The sequence below is a fragment of the Scomber japonicus genome, chromosome 7, assembly GCF_027409825.1.
Source record: "Scomber japonicus isolate fScoJap1 chromosome 7, fScoJap1.pri, whole genome shotgun sequence".
NCBI lineage: Eukaryota > Metazoa > Chordata > Actinopteri > Scombriformes > Scombridae > Scomber > Scomber japonicus.
This window is the reverse complement of record NC_070584.1, coordinates 9,089,706-9,116,285: the sequence shown is the minus strand read 5'-3', so window position 1 is coordinate 9,116,285 and position 26,580 is coordinate 9,089,706. Positions and strand designations below refer to the sequence as shown.

The 26,580-nt window shown below is 42.6% G+C and overlaps 4 protein-coding genes across 5 annotated transcripts in view; 3 read left to right on the top strand and 1 right to left on the bottom strand.

Annotated features, from left to right (window-relative positions):
- Nucleotides 1-5,987, top strand: part of shroom2a (shroom family member 2a) — a 30,542-nt gene extending 24,555 nt beyond the window's left edge. Inside the window, exons 6-10 of the mRNA XM_053322575.1 lie at nucleotides 245-844; nucleotides 1,440-1,994; nucleotides 3,464-3,638; nucleotides 3,974-4,246; nucleotides 4,364-5,987. Of these exons, the coding sequence (XP_053178550.1) occupies nucleotides 245-844; nucleotides 1,440-1,994; nucleotides 3,464-3,638; nucleotides 3,974-4,246; nucleotides 4,364-4,636 (1,876 nt within the window). The 3' untranslated portion in view covers nucleotides 4,637-5,987. The remainder of the gene's footprint in view (nucleotides 1-244; nucleotides 845-1,439; nucleotides 1,995-3,463; nucleotides 3,639-3,973; nucleotides 4,247-4,363) is intronic.
- Nucleotides 5,988-6,136: 149 nt separating this feature from the next.
- On the top strand, nucleotides 6,137-9,182 carry cldn34a (claudin 34a). 2 transcript variants are annotated; one of them, XM_053322581.1, is made up of 2 exons: nucleotides 6,137-6,220; nucleotides 8,312-9,182. In XM_053322581.1, exon 2 carries the CDS (start codon nucleotides 8,385-8,387, stop codon nucleotides 9,111-9,113), a length of 729 nt encoding a protein of 242 aa, XP_053178556.1. In that variant the 5' UTR covers nucleotides 6,137-6,220; nucleotides 8,312-8,384; the 3' UTR covers nucleotides 9,114-9,182. The 2 variants fall into 2 exon arrangements, with proteins under 2 accessions (XP_053178556.1, XP_053178557.1); XM_053322582.1 differs by having other exon boundaries at nucleotides 6,143-6,220; nucleotides 8,309-9,182.
- Nucleotides 9,183-14,056: 4,874 nt separating this feature from the next.
- On the bottom strand, nucleotides 14,057-14,716 carry LOC128361973 (putative claudin-24). The gene has a single exon (XM_053322585.1). The coding sequence runs from the start codon at nucleotides 14,714-14,716 to the stop codon at nucleotides 14,057-14,059; it is 660 nt and encodes a 219-aa protein (XP_053178560.1).
- Nucleotides 14,717-17,426: 2,710 nt separating this feature from the next.
- wwc3 (WWC family member 3) overlaps nucleotides 17,427-26,580 on the top strand; it is a 29,357-nt gene continuing 20,203 nt past the window's right edge. The window contains exon 1 of the mRNA XM_053322576.1: nucleotides 17,427-17,821. Within this exon, the coding sequence (XP_053178551.1) occupies nucleotides 17,676-17,821 (146 nt within the window). The 5' untranslated portion in view covers nucleotides 17,427-17,675. The remainder of the gene's footprint in view (nucleotides 17,822-26,580) is intronic.

The following is a 26,580-nucleotide window of genomic DNA, read 5'->3' as shown; positions in this document are numbered from 1 at the left end:
GCTTCTTCAGACTGCCAGCTGAACAGTTACCAGGGAGGAGCCTTGCACAAGAGGGAGGGAGAGAGAGAGAGAGAGAGAGAGAGAAAGAGAGACATGTGTCTTGTCATGCTGGCACAGTCGTAATCATAGTGGCTGCTGGAGAGATGAACAAGGCCTCTGCCACAGTGTATTATTTGATTGAGCTGCAGATGATAGTCCGCACTGCCTCATCGTGTAATTAAAAGCTTTCTATTGTGTTCCTCAGGTTCTCTGACAGAGGGCCCGCTGACTGTAAAGTGAGAGAAAAGCCTGTGGAGTTTGAGCGTTACTCAGCGCCACCCCCTCCGCCCATGACAGGAACCAACTCTGACTGCAGACATAGAGCTGCTCCAGCCACCGTGAACCACAGACCCACATCTATCTCTCACAGTGTCCCAGAGTCTGCCCCGCCTCAGCCTGAGGACCACAACCACACCGAGCCGCCGTCTGGATCGAGGAGGAAGCCCCCTGTGCTGGAGAAGCCTTCCCCACCCAGATGCCCAGACTCCCTAGAGTCCTTCGCCAGTTCCCAGAGTGAAATCTTCACCCACCGCTCTCCCAACAGTGATCCTAACACCGCCTTCGTCCCCTCCCACTCTCCAAAGGGAGACTCTGAGCACAGCAAAGGACTAGTGGACAAAGGACAAGGGGCAGTGCATCAGCTGTCAACATCCAATCCTCAGCCTGCCTCCTCTCCCCCGGCTTTCTCCTACAGACCTTCAGGGCCGGTGACCATGGAGGGGCAGCGCTCTCCATCGCCACAGTTTTCCCCCCAGAGGCTCAGCGACAAGCCTCCTGTCTCTCTTCAGGATGAAGACTCAAACAGGTAATCTTCACTTTTTCACCTCCTCAGAAAGAAAATGAGAGTTTTCATCCAGCAGCCACACCAGTGCAAACATTGCTGTGAGTGTTAAACCACTTCTCAGTGTAGTCAGAACTTCTACTCATTGTGTCTTTTATGCTACATGTACAAAGGAGCTTATTGAGAGTCAACATGTGAGTGCTATCAAGCCGCAGTGAATTAGAGGGATTCTCCGCATTTCTATAAAAGCCACAGGCGGTTAAGGCGCAATTCAACCCAATGCAGAAAATGTCAAATGTAGTCTAAAGCCACTCTCTTAAAGCCGTTTGTTCATCTTCTTGATTCAACAACTAATTGATATCATCTGTAGTGAATTTATGACTGTACAGACCGATTATTACAGCTAGCAGAAACCAGAGTAGTGGGAGGAGTCCAGGAGTCTTGGATATTCCAGCAATACTGGGCATGGAAAAAATCTCAGTTGCCATCACACAATGAAACTTTAAATCAGCATATGGCTGGAATAACAGCTAAAAAAAGTTTTGCTCCTCCTTTTCACAGGAAGATTCAAGGAGACTCTTTCTATAAGATTGTTTTCTGTCTTTCACTCAAATTTCAGGATGGAACATGTGATAGAAAACCAGAATCCTGCAGTGAAGAAAGTACCCGTCAGGATTGTGCACTCAGAGGGAGTCACAGAGAAGGAGAATTGTCCATTTTTGCGGCACACCGACTCCCCCGTTGCTGAAGCTGAGAGTCCTGATGTAACCAGGCTCGGCAGCCTGGGCAGCAGCGCTTTCACTCGTCAGAGGGACCCCGACGGCACGCCGGCTGCTCAGACAGACCTGAAGCCCCCGAGAGACCCATACATGACCACTGTTAGAGACCACAACACCTCCAACAGTCAGCAGCCACCGCAGCCCACAGAGGAGCCCGGCGGCAACAGAGGAGGCGTAACCACAGGACTGTCTGAGGACCAGAAGAGAGAGGTGCTGGCCAGGGACATCATGGGGAAGGATAAGTCACTCGCTGACATTCTTGACCAGAGCAAGATGAAAACCACTATGGACTTGATGGAGGGCATCTTCCCTCAGGGGGAGCAGCTGCTGGAAGAAGCTCATCAACGCAGGAAGGTGCCAGTAAAACAGGCCGTCACTCGGTCTGCTGAGGAAAGGTCAGCCTCTATCTTTAGCTTCTATACTAGACCCAAGAGGGGCCCTGCAGCTAATATCAGTGATTTATAAGAGGTGTTAACATTTTGATTACATTGTTGAAGACACATTTAATATTTACATTTTCTCACCTTGTTGGGTCTTTTAGAGTCTATTTACTGTCATGTATCAACTAAATTCACTCCTGGAAAAAACACTTAACATGTATTTAGCTATATGAGGTGAAACTAATTCATATGCATGAATTGCGCATCTGTTTGGGTCATCCTGGAAAAAGTTATATACTGAATTACTGTGACGTTACACTAACAGTCATTACCAGCTAGGCAACTGGCAGCCGTCAGTCATTTTCAGCCGTAACTGTAAAATTTAACTGTAAGATATGTAGTTAAACACAGTAGTCCAGCCTATCCTATACATTCCTGCTGTGCTTATTTAATGTAGTGTGTTGCTTTGCAGGCGTCGTATAAACCAAATCTACCCAACAGTGACATCTCACCGCCGCTCAGACTAACTGGTGGCTGCCTTTGTCATAGTGGGAAGCCGCCATACTGCTTACCTCACTGCTGTATTCATTCATACTTATTTGCGCTTACTTTTAATCACTTTTACTAGTTACTGCTTATACTTACTTCTACCATATACTTTTTTTTTTGCTCCACGCCTTTAAATTGTATGTACATGACGCAAGGGTTTTTCTTACCCAGACGTTATTGTAAACAAACACTGTGATTGGTCATACAGAGCCTTTTACTGCGAGACTGTATGGTCCAAGTTTGATTCATCAAACTTTTCAAGTTTAACTTGTTTAAACTTGCCACCTGTTCATGAGCAGGTGCACGTTCACAAGATTTGATCACTTACGGAAATGTTACCCAAGAGTCAAAAAAACAAAAGAATCACAATGTGGAGCTTCCAATTCTGCTGTTTGAAATCAGCAGTCAAATACATAACACATTTAACTATGTCAGTATTCATATGAGGGGACCCCAAAACTATTAAAAGAGCTGCAAGCGCCATCAGATCAGCTCAAAGAGGGAATAGTTTGACATGAAGTTAGATAATAAGAAACATCTGGCTAAAGCAAAGTGGTCAATGAGTTAGATGGGAGGAGGCAAAAGAGACGTGACCGGAGAATATTTTACAGTAGGTGATGTTACACTGCTGGTGTTGGTAACACATTAAACTCCAAATTCATCCAGATGAAGACCATTTTAAGGGAGATAACGTTTTTTTCACTGTGGAGAAAGGCAGACCATCTCTGCATGATTCAGTCAAAAGACCAAGATCATTGGTGAAAAAGCTCTGAATTCTTAATAAGGGAAAATTACTGATTTCAACAAGTTCCCTGAAATCAGTCATAAGTGAGTCTTGAATGAGGTCCAGTGTTTGTTTTAACAAGAGTTTACACTTGATCTTTGTTTGGTTTCTTTGCTAATATGAGAAACATTGTTTGTTATTTGTATCTCAGGGAAAAGGAGGACAGCATGGCGGCTGCCGTCACCATGGTAACCAGCTCTACATATTACAGTACATCTGCTCCCAAAGCTGAACTCCTCATCAAGATGAAGGACATGCAGGAGCAAGAGCAGGAGGAGGAGAAGGACTCTGAAGATGAATTGGACATTGATTTGGCCAACAAGAAGGTAACATGCAGCTAGAACCCACTATCCATCTTTAAGATTCATATGATAACAAAACCAGGAGGTATTTGTTCTCGAAAGAAAACTAAAAGCAGCAGGAAAAAAAAAAACTTTGTATTGGATCACAGTCCAGTGTTGGTGCTTTAGGCCCAGACAGTATTTCAGCCAGTGCTATCCACCTATTTCGCTCCCCATATGGACTGCTTACCTGCATTTTCCTCTAGAAATCGCCAAAACAGAAACCAGAACACAAATCTTCATTTATATGCAGAATCTGTTTATTGAGATTAACGTCTTTCCCTTCATAAAATTTATTATATTTTTATTCTCATTCGCAGCAAGAGCTGATCGACAGCCTTACCAAGAAGCTCCAGGTGTTGCGAGAAGCCAGGGAGAGTCTTCAGGAGGACGTCCTGGACAACAATGCTCTGGGAGATGAGGTGGAGGCCCAAGTCCAGAAGGTCTGCAAACCCAATGAGCTGGATAAGTTCAGGATGTTTGTGGGGGACCTGGACAAGGTGGTTAGCCTGCTACTGTCCCTGTCAGGCCGTCTGGCCAGAGTGGAGAACGCCCTCAACAGTCTGGAGGAAGATGCTACTCCTGAGGAGAGGGTTAGTAAAGTAAAAGTCTCAGATAGTAAATGCTTCTTTAATGATTCCTCATTCCAGCAGAGAAAACTTCATGTATCTTCTCAAATCCTCTTGTTCTTTGTTTTTTTTCCTCTCCAGCGTACATTAATCGAGAAGAGAAAGTTGCTGATCCGACAGCATGAGGATGCAAAGGAGCTAAAGGAGAACCTGGACCGCCGGGAGGGTGTGGTTTTCGACATCCTTGCCAACTACCTGCAGGAGGACAGCCTTACAGACTACGAGCACTTTGTCAAGATGAAGTCCGCGCTCATCATCGAGCAACGCAAGCTCGAGGACAAAATTAAACTAGGCGAGGAGCAGCTCAAGTGTCTGATGGACAGTCTGCCGATAGAACAAAGGTTGTCCTTTTGAAGAAGCTGGACCCTGTTTGTGGTTGAAACAGCCCCAAACTCTTGAATGATAAAAGGCTAGTTATTGTGCTAGTTGCAGTTGAGCGCTGTATCCAGCAGAGGGAGACAGAGATGAGAAATTACAGTGACAAACAGCCTGTTTGGATCTATGAAGACTGCTGCATTTTCTGTCATTTTTCATTTCAGCGTCACACATAGAGCCAAGCACATCCTACTACTTCACACCTTCTACACCGGACTGACAGCATCCAGAAGTATCTCCTCTGTGAGAGATGCTGCTTTTCCTGGCATCAAACAACCACTGTATCTAAAGTCTTTAATGCCATTTTTTGATTTGTTTTTATTTTAATGTTTTTTTTTTTTTTTTTTAGTAATTTATTGTAGCCATTTGAATCCGTGCAGGAGGGGACAGTATTTTATCTTCAACTGATTTTGAGCTGCCATGCTACCTGGTGTGTGTTAACACGCTGAGCAACTAGGAGTATTTATCATGTTTTATTTTTAAAAAAAATTTCACACTCTGAAATCCTGTTCACGTTTCACATCATTTGAAAATCTGGCCAAATATTTCAACAAATGTGAGGTTTTGGTTAACATTAATGTATAAACTAGTGGCCTTTTATAAAGACATATGTGCCCCCTGCTTTTATCACTGAAGAAGCTTTTTTTTTCTTCTGCATTAAAATGAACTGTGATAAATGTGAGGTGAAGTTGGAAGGCTGTAGAAAGTGTGCAGATTCTGGTCATTTTTAAAGAGCACTTGTTGAACTTCTCTACACAGAAGAAGCACTTCACATTCAGACTTTTGTCTCAAGTGAAATTCACATTTGAAGTGCCTGGGAGTCACCCCATGTCACTGCAAACACTGTCCGATATTTTATCCACTTTTGCAAGTGCTGTTCTGTTTTATCCACTCACATTCAGATCATCTTATTTAGATTATGATGTGGCCACATATAAGTTGACCAAGTGTTGTTGTTTTGGTTTTTTTTGTATAGGGGTCTTATTACTTCACTGTGTATTGTTACTCACGGTGAAGATGTTGAATGCATAGTTACCACAGTCGTTACTTGACTTCTAGTTTAATTTCAACACTAAAAAGAATTGTTCAGGTTGATCATTTTGCAACCAAAAAAAAATGGAAGTAAAATCATTCCAAAGCATTTTGACCAGCTTGAACGTCACTCTAAATTTCAGACTTTAGGGATTAAATCTGTCTCCCGAATGTAAATGTTTGTGCTGCACATTCGAGTATGTTACAGTTTTACACGCTTCATGCACTGCTACAGCCTGACTCTTAACACTTTATCAGCTGTGCTACTTTATATCAAATAAAGAGTCTGCTGAAACCAGCCAGTGGTGTCCAATTTATTTCCTGCTGTGGATCAGCTTGTTGTCCGATGTCACTTATTAACTCCACCACACCCTCCTCTCTACTGATAATGTGGCAGGTAAAGACTTTGACATGACCATCTTTACAGCCAGACATTGTGTCGCATAACTGAAGCAAAATGCAAGTTTTTCAGCATGTGTGGAAGTATTCTGTTTATACCGAGGAATAACAAAACTGAAGTTCATTGTCAAGGTGAGTAAAAAGGATAAAATGTATTAGTGGTTGCTTTATTTCCTCTACCTGGAAATATTTAATCGGACAATCATTAACCACAGCAATGCTCAAACTGACCTGCACATGTACCTGCAGCTACTGTAAAAACAAGCTTTCAATGCAATTTTATTCTATTTCTCAATGTAACTGATGAACATTTGAACTTCATCTTGAACAGTCCATGTATATTCCAAAATTTCACAAGGCAATTCCTCACCATAATGATTTATAGGTGTATACTGTGAACAATAGGTGATTTGTGAGAAGGACTCGGCCTATGATGTCTGACTATCTCATGTAACAAAGAGATAAAGAAAAGAGTGAAGAAAAGTGAAAGAAAATTAGAGAATTATAAGTAAATTTCCTGTAAAAAAAAAAAAAAGAAAAGAAAAAAAACCCAACACATTAAAACGTCATCTTGTACTGTTGGTTTATTTCGTCAGAATTCCTTTCCCTCTGTAACAAACAGGATATTAATTGTTGTAATGTCATTTCGCTTAAGGATGAACAATATCCCTTATAGATAAAAGTATCTTTGTGTTAGTCTAGGTGAAGATTCTTACAGTTTATGCACCGCTTACATTGAAAAGAAAGGCTAACTGTTATAATGGCAGTAAAAAAGACAGTAAGGAAACAGACACAATAATACTGTACCACTAAAACTTGTTTTATCGTTTTTAGTATTTCATAATTTACATGTACTCAATATTTCAAAATAAGATGAGAGTAAATAATCCTTTTGCATTGTTATTGTTAAAACGTAACGTAAGTATACGTCACAACAATTGTACAGTAAGAGTTGAACGTTTGGCCACTCCTTCTTGTCCCAGGAAGTCATGACAGTGAGCCAGCATGAAACTGAAGCAGCTACATGGAAATCAGCCATTGTTAAATTTATTATTTATACCTGTGCTTTTCCTACCGTGACATGATAAAATGTCATCTGTGAAAAAGGCCTGTTACCTCCTTTCAAAAAATAGATGGTGGACATTAACCAACAGTAAAAATGTGTTGATTGCATGTCTCTGTTTACAACACAGTCAGCGTTTAATTCAGTCATTTATCTTCCTGTTGCTGCAATAAATACTCCTTGATGGGTCAGTTCAAGTTCAGACATTTCTTAAATAGAAAGGGTATCCAATGAAACCTGTTTGACAGTGAGGTCTGTGGATTATCAAATGTAATCAGGACACTGTTTACCAAAAGAGGTTTTTTTTGGGGGGGGGGGGGGGGGTTGGTCATTTCAGTAAAGATTTTAAACAACAATAATGCAAAGATAATGCAGTTCCAGTTACTCTCAAACCTGATGTGAATATGTGATTGAGAAGATGAAAAGAACAACCAAATGTGTTAAGAAAAATAAGAAAAATCATATTTTAAGTTGCAATACATGACATTCAGCCACTAGGTGTCACACTGAAGCACTAGCAACTCAGACAAAGACAAATGTACATGTGACACTTCATTTGTCACGTTGTTTACTTAAGTTGTGAGGAAAAAACGGTACAATTCTCTTTGTCTACATTACCTATTTCTTACTTTAAATGTTTTCAGAAACATATTTTATTGTACAGTTCAGCTGTCATTTGAGAAAGTTTGCAATACATTGGCCACATTGGAAACAGATTTGGAGGACAGGGAGGGACTCGCATGCACCAACATGCACATGTGGCAGGACCGACTACTAAAACGAAGAACAGAGAAATTCAGATAACAACACATATGAGTGTGACTTCATTCACTGCTCAGGTCGCCTTACTCCACTGTATCTTTACATAGCAAATAGCTGTTTTCTGTCATCCAGTGAGGCTGAATGTTGTATATTGCACCTTTAATTCAAATATGTATTTTTTTTTTAAATCATTTGGGTGAACTGACTCTTTAAAGGTTTCCTTTCTGAGGTGAATCCCAGCATACCTTTGGCACAAACCCAACCACGAGTCCCCACTGACGGGTTTTCTTATAATTTCCTCAGTGTATTGTGACCATGTTTACAGATCTGAGCATAATACCAGAATATAAATGAGTTTGAGTCCATGTAACACAACTGGATATGTTTGTATTCAGCAGGAGTGATGGATGTGTACTCGACGTGTGACTCAGAGATCCGTCTTTCAGAGCATTAGCAGTCACACAGGGCAGGATGATCTACCTGGCTAACACAGCTCACTGGCAGTTCCTGGGCCTGGTGGCAGGGTTTCTGGCATGGATCCTTATCATGACCACAAACGGCATGAACGAGTGGCGTCTTTGGTATGTGACTGACAAGTCAGTTGTCACCTCAGGTGTGGCCTGGGTGGGTATCTGGAGGGTGTGTTTCTACAGCCACACCCTTCCCAAATTTGAGAACTGTCAATGGATCAGCATCTCGGACACCTTTGTTCCAGCAGAGATCTCTGTGGCTCAGGTGCTGATGCTGCTGGCGGTGATCTGCGGCCTAGCGGGGAACATCAGTGCTGCATTGGCCATGAGGATGGCCTACTTCTCTGTGGAGGATCGCAGCAATATCCGGCTGGCCTTCGTGCTGGCAGGGACCCTGTATGTGTTCACAGCTGTGTTATGCTTGGTGCCACTGGGTTGGAACATGAGTTCTGTGCTGAACAACAGCACCATAGACTTTCCTCCAGAGTTCTACCTTCCAGAAGCTCCCGCCAGTCAGCAGGTGGGCACAGCCATCGGAATGGGCATGGTTGCCTCCATCATGATGCTCATCTGCGGGCTGGTTTTCCTCTGCTACCAGTACGTCTGGCAGACCCTGAGCTCAGAGGCCCCCAGACACACTAGGGACCCACTCCACGGTACCTGGACAGAGTTTCCAAATGGAAACCAGGGCATCGATAATCCTACCTTTCAAACTGAGGAAGTGTCATGATGGCAAAACAGAACTTCTCGAACAATTAAGGGACTTTTCATAATTTCCATCTTCAGGAAAGTGACTTCACTCGGCACCTTTTGTTGTTAACTTTTGACTTTATTCAGCAGAACACTGGCCATCATGTAATATTATGAGATACACCATGAGTTGTACATTAATCCAGGACGCCACATGAAATAACTACAGTAATATAACAATCGAGAATTCACTGTCACTGGATCACAAGATGAAAAATAAAAATTGATCTAAACTGTTAGTGCTTGAAAAACACATGAGGATTCTTATTAAATAGAGTTACTCACATTTGAAAAAGCATTGATTGAGTGTGATATTAAAACCCTGACATGCCCCCCAAAAAGCATGAATGGTACATAAAACTGGGTTGGAGAGTTTACACCTGCAGTTAGAGCACAAATGAAAACCCCTGCTTCATTTATTTAGGTCAAATATAAGTATAAGGAATAAACTTCACAGTGAGTTAGGAGACATTTTGTGTCCAACAGTTATACAACATTATTTAAATGAACAATATTGGCATATTCATAGATTCTAGGGTGTTTCGATGAGGAAGAAGGAATAGATTACATGTTAAGGTTTTTAATGAGGTGATAAAACATATTAGACACGTACTATTATTCCAAGCAGAGTAGTTGACATGCAGTATGTTGAAGTTGTGAGCCAACAGTTGTTAATTTTACAGTTCCAGCAAGTATGAAACAACATTAGCTTTGATTTGGAGTCATGTTTCTTGTCACCTGACAATTGTAAGTCCAATGTTCAATCTCCTTCTAACCTTTAACAAAGTTCTGACAGTGCCGGGGAGCTAACTTACAGTGAGCTTGTCAGAGTTTTACATTTCCAACTCTGCCAGACTCACTGACCACTTTAACTTTCAACCAAAGCTGTGACTGGAGCTGAATTATATATGCTGTAAGTGTCAGTGTGGTGATTATTCTCTGTGTATACAAGCTATCATGTGATTCACTGTTGATATAAAAAATGTTGACTATAGTCATATTATGGATTGCAATATGTCCTTGCAGTCACAATCTTAATTTAATTTAGAGATAACAGCATGCCAGCCATATTCTATTTTAACTTTATTGCTCCTGTGAAGTGAGCACAGTTACAGTGAAGTGAAGCCGTCAGAGTCCAGGGACAGATATCTGCTGTTAGATGTTATACTATCATAAACTGTTTATCTCTCCAACAGAGCAGTCTGAAAACAGACCTGACAGATCTTGTAGTGACTCATCAGCATAATCGCCACACAGGCTGGTGGGAGGTGATGTGACATGTCAAGGTGTGGGCTCCTGACAGGCCTCATGTGAGGAAGGATCTGAGCAGGTCAGGTTGGACTGGGGGCCCTGCTCATGTGACCTGGGTAGGAGGCTGACGAGAGCAGGCATGTGAGTATGGAGAGGGGGCCGTCTCACAGTAGTGATTGTTGCCAGGGAAGTCATACGCACATGCATGCACATACACACACACACACACTGCACCTCTCTGGAGGCGGCTAGCTGCAATAGAACAAAAGACCCTCTTCAGCCGAGCACAGCTCTCTGTCAAAAACACAAGTCCCACAAGTGGATGAATGGTAGACCTGCTCTGACCACTTCAGGGGGGCGGTGAGGTGTATCGCAAACTGCATTTTTGGTGCCAGATTGAGTATAACTAAATATTATGCAGAAACATTCCTCCAGATAAGAAAATTTGGGAAAATTCATTCATCTTGCATCCCCTCCTCTTTGTCTGTAATTCCCTCCCACTACATTTGTACATTCCCCTCCGCAGATAAGCCTGTCATAACACCCTGACCTGCCTATGTTTTATCTAATCTGTTATGCTAAGTCATCTTCTTTGTCAGCTATAATGGAGGGGTGAAGGTTTTTAGACAGAAAGGTGACCAGTAATGTGGAAAAACTGGAAAACTCAAAAGCTAAAAAATTACTAATGGTTTATTTGTTGTGTACTTAAAGCTGTAGGCAGATGAACTTCCTTTTGGATTTTTGCTATTCCCAGTGATCAACATCAGATAAAAGTTATAACAGACAATACTCCATCAGAAGACAGTGGTGGAACGTTACTTTTGAGGTACTTCTAGAGTATTTCTATTGTGTGCTTCTTACCCAAACACTATAAATATCCAAATAACCAAAATATAAAGGTTACTGTTCTTTTACCCTACAGCGGTAAAATGATCAGAATGTTGTTTTTTCTTTTTTCCAACCTCGTTAATCAGGGCTGTCAAACATACGGCCCTCAGGCCAGAACCGGCCACCCACGGGTCTAATCTGGCCCACTGGATAACTTTGCAAAGTATGACGCCAGCCACCAGGTTTCAGGAGCAAGTAAAACTGTGTTGAGCCCATTTCATTTAAAATTCTGCTTCACTGCCTCAGAAGTTCCCACCCCCCGGGCAGAACACATATTGTGGTCATATTGAAACCATTCATATATTGAACATTGTTCAAAATACTGTCAATCAGCAGCTTCTGTGCAAAATAATCTGAAAAAAACACATAATGTTGTTGAAATTACACTAATTTTTTGAAGACATCTCAAACTGTTTTGTAAATAGATATTTTATAGTATAGTTTTATTACATATATATTATATGTCATTTATAGCTTGTTATGCAATGGTTTTACTTTTCTGGCCCACTTAAGATCAAATTGGGCTGTATGTGGCCCATTTATCTTGTGACCCTTTGGCAGGGCTCATGCACTAGATTGGAGACCACTGAGATAAACTGTATATTATATTCTGTATACCTAACTCAACGAGCTTCAACAGGAAAATGCTGCTACCTTGCCTTGTTGCATCACTATCAACATTTTTTTTTTGAAGAATTAATACTTTTACTTTTACTATGTTAAGTACGTTATATGATGATAATAATGATAACACATCTGGAGCACATAAATACTTCTTCCATCACTGTCAGTTGAAACCATTCTGATCTTATATGTAGACTAGCTCGGAAACTGTCAGTAAGTGTCTGTACTGGCAGGTCATTGCTTCATCTTTACATTTTACAAGTAAAATCAGTTATTGTAGCATGTATCTCATCTAGAGATTACTCTATTCTCAGCCTCCAACTGTCATAAACAGTTAAGGGGGAAATGTGAATTGTGAGGGCGTTGAAACATTATCAAGATTGTTTAAATTCCTTTATGGATGTGTTGAGCTGTGGATTTCACAAAACTGCAATATCCAACCTGCTGCACTGACTATAATATCTTATCAGAGTTTGAACTCGGGCCTGGATTATCTTTATCAACATCTGAACCATCAGAATTGAGGGTCATGTTCCAGTCAGTCATCTCTTAAGATAAATAATTTGAGCAAAATGTTGAAGAAATATTTTGAGTGGTTATCTTATCAACCTCCTCTGGGGCAGTTATGTTTGTTTACCGTCGGATGTATTTAAAAGTAATTCATGAGAAGAGCATTTCCTTTGTGTGTAGCCTGTAGCTGCACTGCCCTCGAAGCCTCTACGATAATCAAAAGGAACATCTCTGTTGTTTTCACTGCCTCCCTGCTGATAGCGGCCCTCACACTGGGAGACAACAGGCCCTCCCTGTAGATTGCATGGCATCAAAAGATTGGAGGGTGCCTCTCAATCCTGCTCCCCGCTCCTTGGCTCTGAAAGGCCTGACAGAACCACTGTTAGCTTCTTTTTCATCCTCAAAAGTGAAGTCTGTCATGTCTTAGGCCCCTCAGCCATACTTCATTATTTCTCATTAACTTCATCCTATAAGAGCTGACTACACAAAAAGCACCATGAATAGGATCCTCACACATCTGTGTAACTATACCTGTATGTATGTAAATGATAAAGATAGACATTTTGGAGTGAAGAGAGCAGCGGCGGTGGTGGCGGCCTTTGACCTTGACAAATTTGTGTAATTATGTCAAAGCAGGAGCCGCGAGGGCAACCTGTTCTACATTCTTCCCAGTCCACACTGGCCATTAAAGCATTCATTAAACACAGCTTAGCTCAGCGAGTGACCAGGAAATCTGATGGAATTAGTCTCAAGCTGTGTTTCCACCGCCGCAGACACACCTGACGAACCAAGACGGCTGTTTTCAGTTTCTAACCGCCTCCCCCCCCTTCTCCTCCTCCAACACCCCTTCACTGCTCAGCTTGTCGTCTGGTAAGAGGGCGACTGTGTGGACTGCTTCAGACTAAAATAGGCTGCAGGTTTATGTGACTAATGGATGACCAGATGATGAATGGGCAAAAGAGCAGTCATGTTTCAATCTCTGACCTAACTGGAGACAGATGTAGTTGGTGTTTAATACAGGTCCTCTGAACATTACTTAACATATTCAGTATATTCCAAATGCAGACAATAATCTGGCTCAATCAGTGTAGTGCAAGAAACTGACAAGAGACAAATTTTCAAAAGAAATTCAATATAGTTCTTTATGTCAATCATCTGAATGTGCAACACAATGCAGCACATAAGCAAAAATAAGCAGGCACATAATCATTTGTGCTTCAGGAGGTCATCTCTATGTTTTTAGTACTCAGTATAATGTACAATCACAGCATTTTAAAAGCTAAAGTGTCATGAAAACAGACTTTAATATATATACTGTTGGCATTGATAAGAGAAAAAGTCCTGAAGCCCTTAATCCCAGAATAAAGAATATAAAGCATTTATAAAATATATCTTCAAAAATATATTCATTTAACTGATAACAGCAGATTATCTTCAAATGTACTGTTGCATTTTGATTGATTGATTGGTTCAGTTATACAAATGGATCTTTTTTTCCACAAGCAATGAAGCCACCTTTATACAGAATGTCGTCTTTGATATACAACCAGTTACTGACATTGTTTTAAAAGCAGTTTGAGGTGCAGCTCTACATGTGATTGTGTTGTGTTGTCAGTCTCTATATGTGTCACTTTTTCATGGTTCGGCTCCTTAAACATACTCCAACCGCTTCTTGAGGGAAGCATCAGTACTCATCACCTGGTACCTCCGCTGCATCGCAGGCTGAGGCTCCTCTTGTGAACATAAGCAAGAAGTGACCAAGATCAACCCGGCCACTATAAGCAGAAATCCTCCTGCCCAGCCGCAGAACAAGGCATCTCCAAACTCCCATCGTGGCACCACCTCAGGTACTTTATCGTCAAAGAAATGTATCACGGCTAAATGGGCCATGTAGGAAACGGGGATCAGACACAGCACTCCAGAGACCATTCCCAGCACCCCTCCCATGGTGGTTAAAGACCTCTTGGTTCGATTGCCTCTGTTCCCTCTACAGCTGTTGATCAGGTGAAGTCCAGGTATAGTCACCAGGATTCCCAGCAAGCCCACTGCGAGGGAGGCACACATGAGGATGCGAGCCAGCTTGAGGTCACTGGAAAGGCCCAGCAGGCTGTCATACGATCTGCACTCCATACCCCCGACATCCTGCACCACGCATGTCTCCCACAGGCCCAGCTCGTAACTCTCTATTGGCAGCAGCGCAGTGGACATGGTCAGCCACTGTGGTAAGATAGTGGTGGCTAAAGCGCACAGCCACGCTCCGACATACAACAGCATCCCCAGCAGCTCCAAAGCGCAGGCGCATGTGTCCATCTTTCTCTCTCTCTCTCTCTTTCTCTCTCTTTGACCTTTACGCTTGACAGAGCCACAAGAGTTCTTCTCCGACTGCACTTCAGATGGAGAGACCTGCAGTGTCCACTTGGGACAGGAGCAGCTCACAACACCTGATAATTAGAGTTGACCGCTTGGGCTCTGGACTCGCAGCTCTTTCACAAACAGTTCCCACTCAGAGGAGCACACATCTTCTGCTGCGGGGAGGAGAGGGGGGCCCCGTTCGGCCCTCCCCTTTGTGGTCCTCCTGCTCCGGCTGCTGTGCCAATGGGCAGCAAGGGCAGAGGCAGAGATAGCCAAGCTTCCACAAGATCATTGTCAAATGCCTATTTTTTTCTGCCTCTGCCGGCCACAGGGGACACACTTAGACGTAGACAGCAGCTTAATTTATATGAAAAAACCTCCTGATGTCCATTTATTGCATCCTGTGCGTCCTCCATGAGAGATAGCAATTTTAGTGTCCAAATAAGCAATTAAAATGGGCAAACACAAGACAGACAGACAAAACAGAGCAGAAAGAGATAAGCTCTTCTCTTGGGCAGAGATGCTTTATTCATTTTGTTTTTATTCTGTGATTAAAACTTCATACTAACATATTTTACTTCCTTCAAAAGTGTCCATTCTGTAAACTTATAAACGTATGGAAAATGAATACATTCATAAAGACACTATTATCAGTGTATCATGTGTCTTCCATAGGACATCCTTTACAACCAGTGCCTTCAAGTTCATTAATTTATTATCCATGTAATATCATTACACAAGCAAATTAAATGTGCTCCATGGATAAAAAGATTGATTGATGATCACAGCAGCTGATATAACCAGTTAATGAAATTATGTTCATCTGTCTGGGATTGTTGTTCTCACACTCCCGCTTTTTGTTTCATGTGACTGAAAATGAAACAACAGTGCAGTTTATTGTGTCCTCTCATATGAACACTACACAGCCTGTGGGAAATCATTGTAGGAGGCTATAGATCAAAGCTGTGATGTGAGAAAATGTTTCCCAACCACACACACACACACACACACACACACACACACACACACAGCTGTACACACCACGAGCAAACACGAAGACAAAAACGCACAGATAAAATCCCCGGCCTGCTAAACTCCTCCTTCTGTGGAGAACAAAATGCTCAGCTGACTGCCCTGACTGTCAGACTGCAGCAGGAGTGCACTTGTCTGATGCACAGGAATCACTTTTTATCACATCTCCTGCTGAGCCTGTATTTCCTCTCACAGTCTCTTCTGAGGAACATTTCCTCAAGGAAACAGGTATGAAGAAAATACTTGTGATAATCCAACCAGTTTGTCAACAGAATCCCCCCCCCCCCTCTGTGGAAATTCCACTTGATTTTCAAGTCACACTGTATTTCAGTCACTGCACCATCAACTGGAAGAAAAGTATGAGGAAATGTTTTATTAGTGTTATTGCAGTTCCTTGTAGTCACACATAGGGGTCGACAAATACCCTAAAGTACCTAAAATGTCAGCAAAACTGCCTCTCTCTCCCACATCACACACACTAAGTATGTTGTGTATGTTATCAACATTGAGTTAGTTTATTATCTGATAATAATTTTCTTATATCTGGTCTAATTATGTACTTTTATAAGTGGCCATGGGGAAATCACCGAGAGTACAATTGCTGTGACCCCTGAACTTTTATACTGTTGCACTCTTGTAATACATTGCTCCTGCAGCTGGTAGGTGTGTGGATATTTTCCTATAGACAGTAATTGGTGCAAATTGTCCCAAAAATGTCCTCAGGGGTCCTCACGTGGTGCTAAGTAGGGAGCTTAAGGGTCTAAGGGGCAGGTCAGTTTCTGTTTATGTGATTTTTAAAGGGAATTAAAAAAATGTACAAACAGCATTACCTTGGATCTATAATATAGGTAGACTACATCAGTGGTTCTAAAACTTTCCCCATCAAGGACACAGATTTGACGATTTATTGCAGAAATTGTATGAAACTCATGACCAAAATAATCCTAAATTGTGTCATTGTGTTATGGATGGAATTATAGCAGAAATGAACAATTCTCCTTTTTGCTGGGGACCCCCTGTAATCCTCGCAAGGACCCCATCATAGCCCCCTACTTTAAAACCCGCTGGCCTACATTATACACTGGACAGTGTAAACTGCTGCAGTGTGTGTAGGGGACAGCAGATGGCGCTGCTGCATCACTCAAACTACCTGCAGTCAACAACAAACCACACTATTGCTGCTTTCCTGATGTTGTCAGTACATTTAAATTAAATTAAACTTATTTAAACTACTGACCCACTTCAGCCATGTCCCCTTTTTTGAGTTAATGATAATAATAATTTATTATATGATGGTACCGGCCCGTTATGTCATGCAGGTTAAATAGAAATGAACAGTTTTGTCCCGCTGTCTTTTTATAATCCCTCTCTGTTTCTGATTGAGTTAAAGTGAATGTAAATAAACTTTACATAAACCGTAGTATCGATGGGGTTTTTTTTTCTTCTTCTCCACAGATAATGAACTTTAATGAAAGTGTTGAGCTCTGAAGTTCCCCTATTGGACAGAGGAGCTCGCTCAGTCGTACGTCCGACCCGTTTATGCAAATCCGCTCTTCCCGAATATGGACACGGAGGAATGAAATATGGTGGAGGAGGCGAACATGGAGGACCGAGGACCGTGAGAGCGCGGCGGTGGCGGCGGCGGCGGTGTTTTTTTTGGGGGGGAGTCGTGTGAAGAAACGTGGATGTACCTCCAGCGGGACTTTTTTTTTTTTTTTTATCTCCGACGGACAACTTCGGTGGAAAGTTTTGTATTTACGTCTCCATTGTTTTGCGCCGACAAGTGCGTCGAGGTAGAGTTGGTTGTAATGCAGTGAAGACCGACTTTTCGGGAGGATAAAAAAGCAGGGCAGGGGGGCTTCAGCCCTCTCACCATCCCGACGCTATGCCGTGGGTCAGCGGCGGTAAGCGGAGAGAGAGCTCGGAGCTGCCGCTGCCCGCGGGCTGGGAGGAAGCCCGGGATTTCGATGGCAGAGTGTTTTTTATCGACCACAACACCCGGCAAACTTCATGGATTGACCCCAGAGATAGGTATGCTAAAGGCCTGGGAGTGTTGGGATTACACACAGTCACACAAAGTAAGATTAATCCAACAAGTCCTCCTAACAAACAGCCTTCATTTACAGGAGGAGATGCCAGGGCGGCCAGAGGGAGGGAAGTAGGGAGGGGGGGGCGACAGAGGGAAGGCTGTTTTGTTTTTTTTTGTGGGGGGGACAGGACAGTATATTTCCCTCCATTCCCTTTAATGTGATCCAATGTAGCTGCGACCGATGGATCAGCTGAGATTTGTCAGCAGTCGGCCTCCCCACCTCTTGAAGAAGTCCCCATGCAAACACGGGATGTAACGCCCATGGTCACCTACCGTGCAGCTGCTTCTTCTCTCTAATGCTTTACCAGTGTGTCTCTGTAGTCTGACTGGGTTAGACAGCAGATCAAGCCTTTCCTTGCTTTGTTATGTTTCAAGGAGTTGGTTATCAGCAAACAGAAAAACCCACTCATGCTAATGTACATGTATGAGTCCTGCTCACCTGAGTTTGTACTTAGGCTATCTGTCTCTTCTTCATTGGAGGAAGGAAACTTGATGTCTGTGTCAAATCTCAATCATTCAGACTCATCAGTAAACTCAGTAGATTTATGACTTCCACTGACCTGAAACATTCCTGGTTCACACACCTAACACAGAGAGCTATTGTTATCCACCCCCCCCCCCTTTCCTTTTCATAAAAAAAAAAAAAAAACACCTCCTTCAGACCAGTGTGTCAAGACCTAGCTCTGAAGTCTCCTCTCGATAATTCTGCATTTCAGTCCAAAACCACTCTTTAACTGTGTGTGTGTGTATGTGTGTGTGTGTCACTGGATTTGAGAATGGAGCACAAGCACACGGCCAGAGCTTTAAACTTCAACTCCCAGAAATCTTTGTGAAAGTATGCGAGGAATGCTAGTTGGGCCACTGGGAAAGCTGCAAGGATGTGCTTTTGTGGGGACTGGGATTTCACCAGCCCAGAAACAGGCTCGATCAGGCATTCACGGCCGACTTTGTGAGATTACTGGGAATTATAGCGAGTGTTTGACTCTGCTGTGCTATGAGGGAAAAAGCAAGAAAGTCACAATGCTTCACAGAGTCCAATTTAAATGTCTGTGTGTGTGTGTGTGTGTGTGTGTGTGTGTAACTTTGATTATCCTCTTCTCCAGCAAACATTTAAACCAGATTTCTTGCAGCTGATTTCAGCAGTGGGAATGTAGTAGCTGTATGTAATCTAGATAAGAAAAAACCTGATTTCCTTGAAGCCCCCCCCCACACACACACACACACACCTCCTCCTCCCTGCAAGTTGATTAACCATTGTTATGTGAAGCTGATAGCAGTTCCAAAAGATCTTCAAGTCGTCAACGTTTGAGAGAAGGGGGTGGACACTGGCTTCTGTTTTTTTTTCTTCCTTTTCTTTACGTTTGCATGACTAAAGAATGTTTTCTGCATTCGTTCTGGTGCTGCTCAGTGATTTATAGGTTATCTCGACCAGAGGAATCTTTTCTGTCACCACCTGATACTGACTTTCCAATAAATCACGCCACCGTGCAGCACTAAAGCTGACTTTCTGCTAACGTGCAACAGATACAAAAAGGTGTCAGCTATTCAGTCGTCGTTGCTGCTCTCTTCACGGCTGCGGATAAACGCTCTGTTTGCATGCCACTTGAGCATGATGTGTTTGCGGTCTTCCCTTTTTTTTTTTACGTGCGGCAGCTGCTCTACAACGAAAAAATCAAAGGCTGATAGTTTAAGGATGGTTGTCTGGTATCAACCGCATGTTATCGTAGGCCATCATCATCATGAGTTACAGGCTTTAACCGAGTGTGACGCACTGCTACATGAGACCACGTCCCAGATTTCGAAACAAAGCGATTGTGATCGGATTCCTGACGTTGTGTGGCGGGGAATCAGAAGAATGAACCCAGTGCGGTCAGGTGCAGGGATCTGTCAACGTAATGGGAGCTTAGTCAACTTTGACTGATACTAGCATCAGTTGGATAAGTAGGGCTGAAATAATTAGTCGACTCACCGATACGCCGATCAACCAAAAATGAAGTGGCGACTAGATAACCACAAAAATTTAAAAGATTCTCTTGTTCCAACATCTCAATTATGAAGATTTGCTGCTTTTCTTTGACTTATGTGGGTTTGAATTGAATATCTATGGGGTTAGTCAAACAAAACAAGCTAGTTTGATGACATAATGGGTAACTTTTTGTAAATTTTATAGATCCTAAAGTCACTTGAGAAAATAATGGTAATGATCAGTAGTTGCATCCTTGGAGATGATGAAGCTTAGTTGTAAAACATGTAGTTCATACTGAGCCAGATTTCCCAGACCAGTTTTAAGTGGTTCTTGGTCATTTGTGTCAGTTTGTGTTGGAGACTGAAATGACAAGTGTGACACTCAGAGGGGGCTGAAAACCTTATTTGGCAAGAATGAAACCTTCATGTTTTTGGCATAACATGATCTGTGTTTGAAGTCAAACGCAGGCCTCAGGAGGTCCCCCTCAACTTCTGATGCTCAGGAAACAAAAGCTCAGTGTAACACCTTGTGGGAGGCATCGCCGAGCGCAGGTACGACCGTCCTGTGATCTAACAGCTCTCGGCGAGGGCCGTCTGACGCTCGGGAGCCTCGAGTCTGCCATGCTGCTGGGAGGCGTGTCGCCGGCGGATCATCGCTTAATCACTAAAACACAAGAGCCATTGAGCTGAAACATAATTGTCAATGATGATCGTGATGTGCTGCAATGGAGCCGCGTATCAGCCAGAGTTCAAATTTGTTCCTGCTGGCACGGCTGACGTCTTGCAGGCAGCGGAGAGGCAGGACGAGGCGGTTTTGGTTAGATGACAGCATGTAGTGAAAAATTGGATTGATGTGTGAATGCAGTGCGCAGATACCTGGGGAAACTTGATGGAGTACCTCTCAGTCGGCACACATCTTACTGAACTGTCTGTGAGACGACCTGTAAACACTTTGCAGACCCTTTTACATCCCCTGCACTCATTACCGTCACCCCCTGACAATTATTACGTCTAAAAAGGATGGTGGATACCTCGAGTGGCTAGGGGGCGGCCCCGCCAGCTCCTGCCGATAAGCTGAGCACTTCTGTGGGGCTTTTTTGTTACTGTGGAATGAGCGTTATGTCAGGCATGCCTACACTAATGCCCAGGGGCTCTGCTTGCTTGCGGCCCCAGACAAAGCAGCAGAACAGAGGCAGTTCCCACGTGTCTGCCTCCTCCTCTCCATCCAGGGCCCTGTAGGCCTCCTTTATTAGCTCTGTTATGCAACAGCCATGGCCGGCCTGCCGCTCAGCAAAGGGAGGCCTTTATGCTTGGTCACAAAGCACACCAAATTCAATTATTCTGGAAAGGGTGAGCTGTGTTTCCAGCACCGAAAGGTTATTCACATGCGCTGAACCCCGCTGTTATTTTGCTTCCCCCAGTGTTTTCATTATGATGGCTCTTTTTTTGTCTTTTGGTTGTGGGGGAGGTTGCGAACACGCCATCGCTTGATCTGGTGTCATTTTGCCCTATGTGTTTTCGGTGTTCTTTTTCATTGGCGGACAATGTGTTTTTCTTCAGCTTTCACCTCGCTCCTTGTCCTGGAAGTTCAAACATCTCTCCTCCAGCAGCCCGCCTCTTACAATAAGACCACCACGCCTCATTGTCCAGGTTCCCCAACTGACTCCATTCATATCAGTGTGATTCACAACACAACACTGAATAATCACCTGGATATGACTTTGCACTATTTTCTACAACTTTGTGTGTGTGTGTGTGTGTGTGTGTGTGTGTGTGTGTGTGTGTGTGTGTGTGTGTGTGTGTGTGGGTGTGTGTGGGTGTGGAATTTCCTTCTTCAGACCTGTAGGTTGCTTGTGTTTTTTGTGTATATTGTGAAGAATGCTACCTAAACAGGACATGCCAAACTCAGTGGACTCGCGTAGAGCTGTGGGACACCATTGTTGTTTTTTTCCCCCCTTCCACATATTTGCACAATACTTATTCAAAAAGAAAGAAAAATGTAGTTTACAAGTAACACTGGCTCTGCCTGTTTGGTGCGTATGTTTCTGTACTTTGCACTCATGTTGGAGGTGAAGGGTAACAACAAACCTACTTATTCAGCAGGTTTTTATGAGGTTGTAGTTGATAGGGCTCACTCGAGAATTCAGCTAACACCTGGCATCTATGTAGCAGTAATGTTGTAAGCACATATAAAGATTTATTATTCATGTTCAGGCTTTGTCAACAATCCTAACTTTTCCCTTCAAGACATATGTCATAATAAAGATGACAAGATTGATACCACTTGCTAAAATGGTATGTGAAATATGACAGGAAACAAAGCCACAGTTAGCTATTTCCCCTCATTTCGGTATTTATGCTAAGCTAAGCTAAGCTAAGCTAACCTGCTAAAGGCTGTAGCTTCATAGCTAACGTACAGACACAAGGGGGATATTGACTTTGTTGACTCTGACTAAGAAAGCAAAATATTGTGTACTTTTTGATGAAGTAGCGGTCATATTTTCCAAATTTTTATTAATGGATAGCCCCTTGAGAGGAACCATCTCGTTTTCAAGGGAGTCCAACATATTTGCTTTTTGACAACCAAGTATCAGACTTTAATACAGCCCAATGAAACCCACAAGAAAGCTTCTATTGGAGAGACGAAATGCTCACTACCATTAAGTTCATGATTGTGGTCAGGGTGCTACACTGTTCTTCTGACCATATGTGTTGTAATTAAGTATTTAAAGTGGTCTCCTAAATAGCTTTCTTTGCTATTGTGCAGGTTTGATTGAGCAGCCCTTCTCTATTTGACTAATATTATAGCTTAGAGTCCACATTTCTTAAGCAGGTCAGTCCTCGCAGCCTTGAGAACTGTTGTGACAGTTTTACTTTTGTCACAGTTGACCCAGCTCTGTTCCGCTCCCCGTGAGACGAGCCCTTCCCATGTGTCCAGACGCTGTCTAAATGCGCACAGAGACAGAGATGTCAGTCTACTTATAGGAGACCTATTTCCATAAGATTCGACACATAATGGGAGAAGCGGGTGTCCGTTTGTCTGTCAGCTGCTTCAGGCCTCGCTCTGAAATGCTGCACCAGGCTCTCGGAGAGGCTGGACATAAGTGGCATTCCTCCCAAAGTTGTTTTCACATTTCTTTTTTAACACAGAATGGAATTTTTAGACCAACAACACTTGTGGCCTTTTACTCAGTGACTGTGTCTGTCACCCCCCCCCCCCCCCCCCCCCTCTAGAGATGAGCTAAGAGAGAATAAAAGCAGGTGGTATTTGTGGTGCATTTATTGGAGTAAAAAAAAAAAGGGGGAACATGCAGAATTTAATGTTATCGCCTTGTGTCCATGTACATCACTGCCTCAGTGTCATCACATTTATTGTTTTTCAGTTCACATGTGTCTTGATTCTTATTTGTAGATTTCGGCAGCTGTCTCACAGGGAAGACGATAAAAGACGTGGACTTTCTGCAGTTGGGTTGTCATTGTGATTTCTTTCTGATCTCTAACAGTCCTCCGCTGTGGTTGAGTCTTTGTATTGTATCACATTAGTGTTGGGTTTATTTGTACAGTGAACCTTTGCACAACTAAACATCCGCGTCAAAAATTCATCCTATGTGCAGTCCTCCTCTGGGAAGCCCTCATGAGGCTGCGGTGACAACTTGTCTAAATGAACACAGTTGGTGGAGTAATCATCGACATGCCTTTTAATTTAATATGAACTGACTGAACCGTATGAAAGGCGGCAGCGGCAGGAGCGCCTTTGATTGTTTGTTAGCAGCTTGGAAACATGTGGCTGTCAAGTCTTTGAGTGGTTAGTGTGCTCATTGTGGTCACAATGAAGGATGGCAACCCGAATGCAAAGTATTAAAAAAACCCCGGCTTCTTGGCTTCAACTGCGTTTTCAAACAATGTCTCTATTGATTTTAACAATAATTTAACACATACCAGTATATGTGTACATCTATACACATACGCACAAGAATACAGGACACATGAATAGAATCTCCAGTATGGCAACAGAAGATTTAACCACAACATCCTCCACTCCACAATCCAACCCCCACCCTACCTCCAAAAAAGAAAAAAGGAAAAAAATTGGTTTAGGATCATATTAGGTGAGTTTAAGTAGATCTTATGTGAATGTGCAGATGTTGCAAAAAAAAAACTTTGGATGGATTTAGATGTTGAACGGTCCCCAAATGTTGTGAAAGAGTAGCTGATTACACCTGATAGCATATGTGATTTTTTTTTTCTTAGGGCAGAGTCGTAGATAATTCAGACATCTATTGACTCATACTGAGCCCTACTGACCTTTTCCCATGACAGAGCAATAACTCTTTTGGCCCATGACAAATGTATGTTGTTGTCTCCTTCAAATGTTATGATCAGCTGGATATAATCCAGGTATGAAAAGCGTTGTGTCTATAGGTATTTCTATGTATTATATGTCCTGGATTCACCCTCTTACTGCTTCCTACTTCCTTTTCGCATTTGATACACATATCAGATGTATCACTGTCGTCTTTAATGAGCTTCTCTGGAGTTGCAGGAATATTATTTTAGGTTTAATGCCGAGTCAGCTGTTTGACACTTCTTAATTTGCACATTGTTGTACCCGAGGAACAAAGGCTGAGGAGCTGCTGGGGATGACCAGACCAGACGAGGTCCGCTAGGCCCAGACTCCAGTTTCACATGCCTTTCCCATGCAGCGGCCCGTCGCCAGGCAAAAAAAAAAAAAACGGGGGTGGGGGGGGGGGGGGCTGCTGCAGATAGAAATATCCTCTGGGACTACCCAGGATGGCACAGATTATTCTAGATTTAGCAAACGTCTTTGACAACTAAATATATTTTGCTGGGAAGTTGCGAGACGCGAGCAGGCCCTGCCGCATTTCATTCCTCCACAGCTGAACATACTTGTCATTCTGTCAGTCTCTCTTTTTCTATTTCAGATATCTGTCTCATTTTCTGTTTCCTCTTAGATTGAAAGAGGATCCTGGAGAATGTGTTGTATTTTAGAACAAAACTGAAGCCCATTAATAACCATTTAACTGCTGGCAGAGCAGCTTAACTAACCATACCAGTGTTATTTTCATTTTTAAGCCCATGAATGCCTTTACAAATGTGCATCTGTATTCTTTCCATTCCATTTTCAGTTAATCGTTGGATCTACAAAGTAAGAAAACAGTCAAAAATGTTTATCACAAGTTGACAGAGCAGAGGTGATGTCTTTGAATGTCTTGTTCTGTCTGAACAAACCAAATCTATGCAGTTCACTATGACATAAACAAAGATAAGCAGTGTATGTTCACACTGGAGAAACTAGGGAATGCTTTGAGTTCCTGCTGACTCTTATGATTCCTTTATTATCAAAATTGTTCCCTAATAATCAGTTAATTGTTTTAGCTCTGGAACTTCATCCAGTTAAACCTGATTTCTGCTGTTTAGTTTTGGCATGGGGTTTGAAAAGGTGAGGCTGCAGTTTGGCACGGTGTTGCTTTGAGCTGAACGGTCATAAACCAAAGTATTCGAAAAATGGAAAATTTTAGAAGATGGAACGTTAAGGGATCACTGAAGTTTGTACAATATATCCAAAGGGGAACATGCCAAATTTTATGGTGATCTGTCCAATAGTTGTTGAGACATAGCTGTCTGTCTGTCTGTCTGTCTGTCTGCATGTCCTCTGCGTATCTCTAACTTTTCATCTGATCAACTCCACATTTAGAGGGTGTCTTGCTGGGGACCCAAGGGAGTGCAGTGTCAAATTTGGTGCAATTTGGACACACGATATGTTTAATATTAATACACTTTGAATGCACTAGTGATCAGTGAGCCGCTCTGCCCTATGAAGGGGCAGGGCAGAGCTTCAGGGCTCTGGGAGAGACCAGAGACCAGAGACCAGGCGACAAGTCAGAGAAAAGCGAGAAGTAGACCATTGAAAACAGCTTTTAATCAAGAATGGACACTCTGACTCTGTTTCTAGACAGAAAACATAGCGTTAGCAGCGAGTGACCATGCAGGAGGCGTTCAAGTACATGGTCACCTGCATTTTGGAAGTGCTTGGAGCCCAATACACAGTGACCATAGTTACATAATGTGACCCTCCACTGCCACCACAACAATTTTACCTCCGGCACAATGTGCAATAACTGCATAATCACTTTATTTTATATTCTATTTGTATAGTTATTTATCATTCAACCCACAGTTTCTTTTTATGTGAGCATGTGAGTGAATGGACGGATGAGTACAGTGAATTGGGTATAGTTTTCCTTTTTAAGAGAAACAGCAAATTTTGTTCTATGTTAAAATGCAATGACAGTAAAGGCATTCTATTCTAGTTATGCGTGTAAAACAGAGCAAATATGTCCACGGGCAGTTAAAAACCAGTTTGTCTCAGATGCTCTGAGACCGTGGAGACTGTGAAGCGCCACTATGAGACAAAGCACAAATATTTTGAGCAAACATACTCACTCAAATCCAAATTGAAGGCTCAGAAAACTGGAACTATCTAAGAGCCCAATAGGTTGATCGACTTTGTTTTATTTTGAAATGCCCTTGTTTTAGGCTACATGAGTATTAATATCATCTATGTGTAATAGAATGTTAGTTTCTTTAATGGTGTTGCTATAAATACTGATTCACACCTCACATCAGCTTTATTAATGTTTCTGGGGATCAGAAAAGTCATTAGGATGCGTCCACTGGGGACCATGAATGTCTAAATAAAACTTAATGGCGATCC

What these genes read in the sequence shown, in the direction of transcription:
- cldn34a (XM_053322581.1), top strand. Translation starts at nt 8,385, where the DNA reads ATGATCTACCTGGCTAACACAGCTCACTGGCAGTTCCTGGGCCTGGTG.
- LOC128361973 (XM_053322585.1), bottom strand. Translation starts at nt 14,716, where the DNA reads ATGGACACATGCGCCTGCGCTTTGGAGCTGCTGGGGATGCTGTTGTAT.